At 37.2% G+C, this 8,765-nt stretch overlaps 2 protein-coding genes across 3 annotated transcripts; both read right to left on the bottom strand.

The window, feature by feature from the left end:
* Positions 1-211: 211 nt before the first annotated feature.
* LOC135946788 (uncharacterized) lies at positions 212-1,827 on the bottom strand. 2 transcript variants are annotated; one of them, XM_065495153.1, is made up of 7 exons: positions 1,708-1,827; positions 1,404-1,652; positions 1,174-1,345; positions 917-1,107; positions 603-858; positions 452-551; positions 212-396 (listed from the first exon to the last, which is right to left on the bottom strand). In XM_065495153.1, exons 2-7 carry the CDS (start codon positions 1,631-1,633, stop codon positions 263-265), a joined length of 1,083 nt encoding a protein of 360 aa, XP_065351225.1. In that variant the 5' UTR covers positions 1,634-1,652; positions 1,708-1,827; the 3' UTR covers positions 212-262. The 2 variants fall into 2 exon arrangements, with proteins under 2 accessions (XP_065351225.1, XP_065351226.1); XM_065495154.1 differs by having other exon boundaries at positions 1,716-1,731.
* Positions 1,828-2,281: 454 nt separating this feature from the next.
* RASSF8 (ras association domain-containing protein 8) lies at positions 2,282-7,142 on the bottom strand. The gene is made up of 10 exons (XM_065494137.1): positions 6,776-7,142; positions 6,599-6,709; positions 5,741-6,052; positions 5,253-5,489; positions 5,061-5,195; positions 4,662-4,778; positions 4,463-4,602; positions 4,240-4,402; positions 3,281-3,419; positions 2,282-3,220 (listed from the first exon to the last, which is right to left on the bottom strand). Exons 1-10 carry the CDS (start codon positions 6,845-6,847, stop codon positions 3,126-3,128), a joined length of 1,521 nt encoding a protein of 506 aa, XP_065350209.1. The 5' UTR covers positions 6,848-7,142; the 3' UTR covers positions 2,282-3,125.
* Between the last annotated feature and the right edge of the window lie 1,623 nt (positions 7,143-8,765).

Here is an 8,765-nt window from a genome sequence, read left to right as displayed (position 1 = left end):
TTCTCAAAATTTAAATAGGTTTTTATGGTTTTAAAAAAAGGAACAAAAAGATCTTTTGATTTATCACTTACTATCCAATGAAATCAATTTCTCTTACCAAAAGTGCCTCTTCTATAAAATTTAATTGGCTGTATGCCATTGGCGCCCAATGAAATGTATTCCATTCACTTAACTTATCAAGTGAAAATAATGTTGAGTTAAAAGCTAGCAATGTCTGGATGAATAATCATCAGTTTATTTTAAGTTTTTGTTTTCATTTCTCTCAGTCCGATGGCAAAAGTCTTGGCGTGGCGAGTTCTTCGAATGGAAGAGACATGAAATCCTCTATTTCCTCAGGACCATCATCGTCCATGCTGAACTTGTCATTTCTCCTCTGGTATTTTGGATTTGTTCCTCCTGCAGGAGCGTCTATTAGTAGTGATCATTCAAAAGAGTTCAACTTGAACCCTACTTATTAACTTGAGGTTAACAACTGCTTCAACTTCATCAATAACATTGCCAATGAGCCAACCAGATAGTTCTGGAACACAATCCTCGTTGACAAAGAGCACCTGAAAGGCTAAATAAATTTCATCTGTGCTTTATAAAGACTACAAGCTTACCCTAAATGCTATTGTTTCTCCAATGCTCGGAACCTTTGTTACAGGGGGCAGGTCAAAAAGTTCCTGGTCAGACATAGTCTCGTAAGGGTTCGCAATCCTCACAGGCTCTTTTCTGAAATCCCTTTTGAACACCACAGGAGGCTCTTCATTGCCATTTTCTTTGACAGGAGTTGAGGGATTAATTTTTCCCGGTCTATTTTGGCTTGGTGGGGTCAGTTCATTGCTTGGCAAGTCCTCTTCGGCTTCAATATCAAATCTATAAAACAACAACTTAAATTCCAAACTCCATGTAATAAAAGATTTTTTGTTGTTACTTGACGTGGTGTTTAGGATCTGGAGATGCCTGTTTGAATTTCTTGTGTGGCACGAATCTGTGACTCTTAGGAGGAGCAACAGATCCATTTTCAGAGCTTGTCACCTCGGCCTTTTTCTTCCTGCCTCTTCTCGACCTCTTCCTCTTTGGAAGGGGCTCATTCATCCATTCCAGTCCTTCCTGAGACACCGTCTGAAATTCAAATGAAAAGATTCATTTAAAAAATGGAAAAATGGGATTAGCAAACATTTTTGTTACATTTTTAAAGTTTTCTGCAGCTTGCGCCTCTAGTGATGACTGAAAGGTGGCTTTGAGACAGTCATCAGAACAAACTGACATGGATGAAGTTGCCTCAGAATGTTCATCGGCAGGTTCCAACACATTTGATTTTCTCCCCGAGTGCAAGCAGTTGAAATCATAGCTAACCAACCTAAAATTAAAATGTAAACAATGAACACTTTATTTTCGCTCTTGAGTTAATTACATACTTGAGTTCGTCACCATCTCTGATTACTCGAAGGTCGTCAGAGCCAAGCAATATTGAATTTCCCAGCATTAGCTGAGTCTGACCCAATATCCCCATTTCCGTGACGATATAATTTTTCAAATCCGACACCTTTTTCAAAGCACTGTAGTCAAGGCTCTTCAAGCACGATTTTCTTTCGTCCCGATAAAATTCGGAAAGGTCAATTCTTACTCGACTCACAATTTTGTCCATTTCGAGGAGAAATTCTAGTCTAAGAAATATGTATATTTGAAGTAATGACAACACTTTAAAGTCTTACAACTCACGGTCTAACCTGGGTCTAACAGAGGGAATAAATTTTAGGCTCTCACAATCAGCTAGTTTTGTATCAAGTAAACAAACCACATGTGTTATTGTGTTGTGTTTAAATCTGCCTTGGTTCAGCCCACTACGACCGCGGTTGAAACAGAAACAAGCACGAGTCGAAGAGTGCCCTTACACTCAGAGCCCTCTTGGATAGAAAATTTGCACTTAACTCAGCTTCCAAGTTTATTGGAATAAAAAATATAATATATATTTATTAAAAGCACAACCTTTGATTTGAAATTTAAGGAAATTAATAATATTTTGATTTCTTGTTTCCAACTAAAATAAATTTCCAAAATATTGAATATTTAAAGATATAGTTAATATAACAAGATTTAAAAAAATTCCTACAATATCTTTACAAGCATGTTAAGTCACGGCGTTTAAATGATTAAAATAATGAAGTTCCCAATCAACAGGATTACTTTCAGACAACTTCATATCTTTAAACAGCTTAGTTTTCCCTCAATTTTAATTTCGAATTATTATTCCAAATTTGAGAAGGTAAAGATCGAAATTCAAAATTGAAAATGGTACATTTTTGCTTTTTATTCTAAAATTCACTATATTTTGCAATATATTCAGAAGCAACTCTGATACTATTTATGCTATGACGTGATGCAGTGCTCACATACATCACCATTAAATAACTCACATCTATCTATTACAGATCAAATTCGTCAATGCACAAAAGTACCAACTCTACAATACTGATTAGATGCAATATCGGCCCACAAAAAGTACACGAATTTTGACGTGACGCAAAAAACGAGTCACTTTTTAAAGAGAAAAATATAGTGAGCAAATGAGATTGTTTGAAAATATTGTCAAATCAAACGCTCAAAGATCTAGTTAACGAGCACAAAAATTGTCGACGCAATATGGGCATTGTGGTTTTAACTTATTTTGATTTGATCACATCTCTTGGTGATATTGTCATACGTGTAACATATATGTATTTTATCTGTAAGCTAATAGCAGTTGAAATAAATAAGAGATAATAACTACAATAATAATGGGGATTAGCAAGGAGTGTCAAATTGTACAACAAAGTGCAGAATTTCATCATAATGTGTATCGTTAGTTCAATCAATCTTTGGCAGTATGAGATTTTTACAAAAAGATGATCACCCAAAAGTAGTAAAAAGTCATTTTGTGCCGAAGGTTCCAATAAAATGCATAAAGATTTTGAAGAGCGTCTTTCCCCAATTCGCTTTAGAAGCTTTAGAGGACATTATTGCATTTTTGGTACTACAATTTGCACATACATAGAGAGAGTATTAACTTGTTTCAGCAGATAAAAATGGTGAACAATCTGATGGGCAGAGTGATTAGGTGATCAGTTGGGTTAAAATATTGATAAACGTGTCAACAGTTTCTAAACCCAGATGCCGTGAGGGTTCTTGCTTGTTGGCACGGCGTTCTCCAGCTGTCTCGGCGAGCCAATCATTTTTCTGGAACTTCTATGGGTGCCTGTTGAGGGATGAAATTTTAAATTATATTGTCTACATTTAAACTGGACAACTATCCTACCATCCAAGAGATAAGAACGCTGCCCTTCGTCCGAAGCAGGAGCAATTGATAGACTGTGCAGATTGGCGTCTTTCATGTCCTGTACCAGAATTTCTAGTTGGTTCTTCTTCTCCTTGATGACTGTTTCCAAAGAGACAACCTATAGAAAGAATGAACATTCACTGATTAGGCAATGCTGAGGAATGGTTACTTGTTTTGAGTTAAAATTTTGATTGATATATATTTTTTTTAATTTAAAATATCTACAATAAAAATTTCACCAGTAGTCTCTGCAGTTAATTGCTGGTTAAATTATTAGATTTATTATTTCTTTTAACAAAAATTAAATATGAAAAATATTGAAAAATATTTGTAAGTTGGGAGTGGAAAATTTCCATATTTGCTTGTACCGCCAGGAAGCGAAATTTAAAAACTGTGCAGGGAGATCAACTATAGAATCAAATTGAGCACTGGCTTATATTGCACATTCATCAAATTCCAAGCCTCATCAGCTGGCTATTGAAATACCAAACATTCGTCAGCTAGAAAATGGCCCAAAATGGAAAACTTCTAAATATATTTAATAAATATAGGTTTTGCTTCATTTTGCTGCAAATTGGTATGTATACACTTTTCAATGAAATAAATTGAACGTCATTTTTGAGACAAAAAATTTTCCCCAGGTGATCTTTCAACTCGTTGGATTTCTTAACATTTCATTAATTTAGCAATACACTAAACGTCAAACCACCGGTCTTTATAAGCCTGTTTAATGTACATGACTGTAAAATTGCAGTGCGTTTTATATTCTAAGTTTAAAGCATTGTTAGCATTTGGGGATGCATCTTGGAAGTTCAGCTATAGCTCAACTAATCAAATTCAAACGAAAAATATACTTTTCCACAAATTCAATTTTTCCTGTAGGATTTAAATGAAAACTTCTCTAAAGAGTTGCAGTTTGAAGCTCTCATAAAACTGACCTCATCATCTAGTTTTCTGCCGGACTCTATGTCTTTGGCAGTGACTGCTTTAGCTTCCTCCACTTGCTTCTGAAGTTTCTCCAACTGGGACAGCAGCTCTCGATGGTTGTTGGCCTTTTCATCACAACTATCCTGCTCCAATTGCATTTCATCCATCAAGTGTCTGCAGGAATACGGTAATGAGTGAAATTTCCAAACCCAAGATGGTGAATATTAAGCAAACCTGATTTTATTTCGGCACTGGTGTAGTTCTGTCTCACATTTTGACAGTTTGGACCTTAAAAAGGTTATTTCCGTCTTTAAATTCTTGCCCTGTTGCTTAGATAACTCTTTCTCGTCTTCAATATTCTTCAGGGCAATGAGCTAAATTAAAATGTCAACAAATTTAAGGTTGAGAAACGTTTCTAATTGAACTCTATTACCTGATCTTCGTACAGTTTGCTTGTTTCTTGTAGTCTCAAACTCTCTTGCATGCAATATTCTACCTTATGCTGCTGCTCTCGACTCTTACACTCCCAAAACGTAATTTCAGCGTCGTACTGCAATAAAACATTGAAATTCAGATGGATAAAATCGCTACCATGGCAGCAAAACACTTCAAAGATGAGATTTTGCAATGATTTGCTTGCCAATTCTTCTATCAGTGGCTTCAGCTAAAGGCAGAGTGTGATATTTACAGAAGATTTAAAAAGCAATTGTGGCCATGGGAAAATAAATTAGTGTCAACTCCAATTCGTGCAGCTCTTGCATCAATTAAAGATTTAAATTTAAATATTAGTGGTGGGAAAATGCACAATCAGCAGATATAATATATCACTAACCTTTGTCAAGTCTGCTTGAAGAGAACCAAGCTTCTCTCTCTGCTGATTAACCAGTCTCAAAAGTTCCTTATATTGCGGCGTTAAAAAAACACTCGCGTTAGGTTCACTGCCGCCGAAACCCTCACTGACGTCGTCCTACAAGGATAAAATATTATTACACTCTCGCCCATCTACAGGCAAAAGGATATTTACCATCTGGACACTCTTCCTGGACAATTTACTTTGACTCAAATCGTTTGCAGCTGATGGAGACACGGGGCTGGGAGATGGACTCTTGGCGCCACCGCCAGCTTTGTAAACGCCATGAACTCTGTCGAAGCTGTTTTCCGTGAAGGGATCTGGCGTGCTGCGTGGCGAGGCGGCCGGGTGAGGCGGCGCCCGGTACGGAGGAAGCGCCGGCTTTGGTGGTTCTCTATACGGCGGTGGAGACTGCAAGTAGGACAATTAAGCTTGGTCAACAGTCTGATTATTTAGGTTAAAATTAAATTGAGAGCAAACAAGGAAAGAGTGAAAATGTTACCCTCGCACACAGGCGATTCGAAAATCATGTTACAAGCATGGAATTTTTTAAGAATAAGACTATTTAATCAATTAGACAGATAAAACTAGATTTTATATTCTTTCAAACAGAATATTTTCCGAAAAATTATCTAAGCTAGTTAAAGAAAACACTCTCTCACCTGTGCCTGACTGGTAGGTCTCAAATCTGACGACGATGAGTCGGGACTAGGATGGGGTGGTTGCTGGATTTGCTGTCTGTGCGGCACCCCTTGCACCACTCCAATTCTGTGATTTTGGTAGCCAGTGCCCGCGCTTATTGTTAACGACTTTTTTATGTTTCTCGACGGCTCCGACCCGTCTTTCGGCAAATGGACCGTTGTTGAGGGCGAGCCACCCAACTTGGATGGACTCTGGTCGGAGGAACTTGGAGCCGAGGTGCGTTGAAGCACAAACTGCACATCGTTTGAGTATTCTCCCCACTTGTTTAAAATCTGCAAATTTCAGAAAACCGCAAATTAAGAAACATCATCTGCTTCTTTCACGTTAAGGTTTGATAAATTGATTTGGTAAAGCAAAAAAAATAGCTTTCCTCTAAAATATAGGGTTAGTAACTCTTAAAATACAGTGTTTTTACAAAAAAGGGGGAAAGGAAAATCAATGATTTTTAAGTGCTTTTTTCACAGTATACCTCATAATCAGTGTCAAACTAAATTTTTCCGGTATCCATATCCACAGAGATGTGAAAAATTTATTCAATCAAAATATAATATCAAGCTGAATTGGGACTTAAGAAAAAATTCCTGGCTATTTTAGTGGTTCTTGTTAGAAAGTTCAGGAATATACACAATGAATAATCTTCAAAAGACACCCAACTAGCAACTCGAGTATCCTGGTTTTAAAACATAAAAGGATTTTCGGTATGTACCTTGCTATTAGTGTTGCTATAAAAATAATTATGTATTACAGGAAATGGTCAAACAACATCCGGTCTAAGGAATGCTACTAATAAAACTAAGAAAATTGACGACTTATAATACCTTCAGGGGATGTTCGTTGGGCGCAAGCAGCCTCTCGTTGTTCCTCCAACGTTCAATCAGGGTGAAACGGCCCGTTTGGCCCGTGGCATGGGCCAGCGCGTAAACAATGTCCTGGGGCGAAAGAGAGCAGGATGAATCAAAGAGAAGCTCGACCCACTTTACGAATTAATGTCATACCTGGCAGCTCGTGTTTTCGGTCACCCCACAGATGATCCTCTGGATGCCTTCGACCCACACCTTCAGCTCCATCCTGTGCGAAAAGTAGCTGTGGACGGGCAGGGTTCAGGGTTGGTCGGCGGCGCAGACAGTGTGCGCTAGAGGCATGCTGTCCAAGTCGGCCACTGGGCCTTGACGCCTCGAATCGGAACGAATCCCACTGTTCCTTCCGACGCAGCAGCGCTCTTCCTGACAAATTTGCACCCCACAAGCGACGCCCCAATCGAAAATGGGGGATCTGGTGACCTGAAAAACGCGAAAGTCGCACACCAAAACAATGGGAACGGGCACAACCCAAAAACACTTCAATCAGCTGCTGCCAACCTTACAAACTTCAACTTGCTCGTGTTGCTTGTCGCGACTGTGTGCTGCCAACAGTGCCAACTTGAGGAGAGAACATGATCCAGGAACTAAAATTCCTGACTACTGCTGAACCACTGCTTTGTGGCATGGCGTTGATTGTTTTGGATGAATGAATTAGGTACAGGAGTTATCCTGCCAATATGATGAATTAATAATTTTGAAACTAAATTTGCATCATGAATTTTAAAATTAAAGATACAGCTTTGTAAAAAATTATTCCCATAAAATCAAATGAAAATTATTTTAATAAAAATCTAACACTGCTTAAATTCTGGTGGATTAAATTATTAAAATGTTAAATTTCGTAAATTGTAGAAGTTGGAGGGAGCATAGATTTTAAAACGCAATTTTTTATGGCGTGGATACTTTTCCCTGTTATGTACAAATTAAGTGTGTAGCAATCTTTTACAGTACAGTGCGCGTAAAGAATTTTTTTAGTTGGTCAATCTCTTGGATCTTTATCTCTATTCTTTATAATTTGACACATTTTTGTCAACATGAAATATTATCACTGAAAAACGAAATACGTTTTAGGTAACAAAAAACTGCGTTCCTTCTATCGGTGCAACCAATATAAGAAGTGCGTTTAAACCCACCTGAAAAACAATCTAAGAGTAAACCTGTTGTGCAACTTTGTAGGCAGCAACCAACCCTGCTGCACTAAAGGAAATGAAAACCATATATTATGAGGTGATAAAATTTATGATTTATTTAACAGTTTTCACTCGAGGTTTGCTGCATTGTGGAAATTGACTTCACCCTCGTTTAATTCAGAGTAGTTTAATTAGAATCAATCATAATGTAGTTTCGGCGCATCCAGCCAGCCCTATTTCACGTGATAAAATACAAATCTTTAGTATAATATTTAACAATATGGTTCCTGACATGAATGAAATTAAGGTAGTAAACAAATATTCTTTTTAAATTTTCTGTAGTATAATAATGTTTGGACAAACTTCGGATTTGAGCCGCTATAATAAAAATTGCGAGCACCTGCCAAAGCGAAGTTGATTGATGCAGTGACGCGCATCGCCGCTTTGCAAAACGTGCTGCATACCCGTAGAGGAGCTCACAGCAGTCTGAGTTTCGATTTTTCTTCATTCTTTTCTTTTTTAAATTTCTTAACGTTACATTTTTGGAGATGACCTGCATAAAATGTAAACTATTTTCAGCATAAAATCGTATTTTGCGGGCCTCACGTGCCAAAATGAACAAACAAATTTTAGATTCGGAATACTCTTTGTGTTTTGCTTTTACAAGAAAATCGGATCATTATAATTTGTAAAAAAAAAATCAGCCACAGATAGGATAGCAGGAAATGAGGATAGAAGCACGCGAGGATAACATTATTTTCAGAAAAATTAAATGCAGCTTCCTCGCAAGCTGTTTATTTTTTGCTGAATGTGATTTTATTTTTATTGTAAAATTTATTTATAGATAATGGAAATAAATTAGGCTTTATCCTCGTTGCCTATTTCATTTATAGATAGTATATATAGTGACTTGTTTTGGAGAAATAAATTGAAATGAAAATCAAACAAGTATTCTTTAGAAGGGAATAACCTCTAGAACAGATATTAGCTCTCAA

This window comes from Cloeon dipterum, chromosome X (genome assembly GCF_949628265.1).
Source record: "Cloeon dipterum chromosome X, ieCloDipt1.1, whole genome shotgun sequence".
Classification (NCBI taxonomy): Eukaryota; Metazoa; Arthropoda; class Insecta; order Ephemeroptera; family Baetidae; genus Cloeon; species Cloeon dipterum.
The sequence above is the reverse complement of the archived record's forward strand: the minus strand, read 5'-3'. Positions and strand labels throughout refer to the sequence as shown.

Excerpts from the sequence above, each read along its gene's own strand:
- LOC135946788 (XM_065495153.1), bottom strand. The coding sequence starts at position 1,633 with ATGGACAAAATTGTGAGTCGAGTAAGAATTGACCTTTCCGAATTTTAT. Across the intron at positions 552-602 it reads GAGAAACAATAGCATTTAGG|GTGCTCTTTGTCAACGAGGA; the intron begins GTAAGCTTGTAG and ends TTAGCCTTTCAG. Across the intron at positions 397-451 it reads TGTTAACCTCAAGTTAATAA|GAGGAACAAATCCAAAATAC; the intron begins GTAGGGTTCAAG and ends ACGCTCCTGCAG.
- RASSF8 (XM_065494137.1), bottom strand. The coding sequence starts at position 6,847 with ATGGAGCTGAAGGTGTGGGTCGAAGGCATCCAGAGGATCATCTGTGGG. Across the intron at positions 4,779-5,060 it reads TTCAAGCAGACTTGACAAAG|TACGACGCTGAAATTACGTT; the intron begins GTTAGTGATATA and ends GTTTTATTGCAG. Across the intron at positions 3,221-3,280 it reads GCGTTCTTATCTCTTGGATG|GCACCCATAGAAGTTCCAGA; the intron begins GTAGGATAGTTG and ends ATCCCTCAACAG.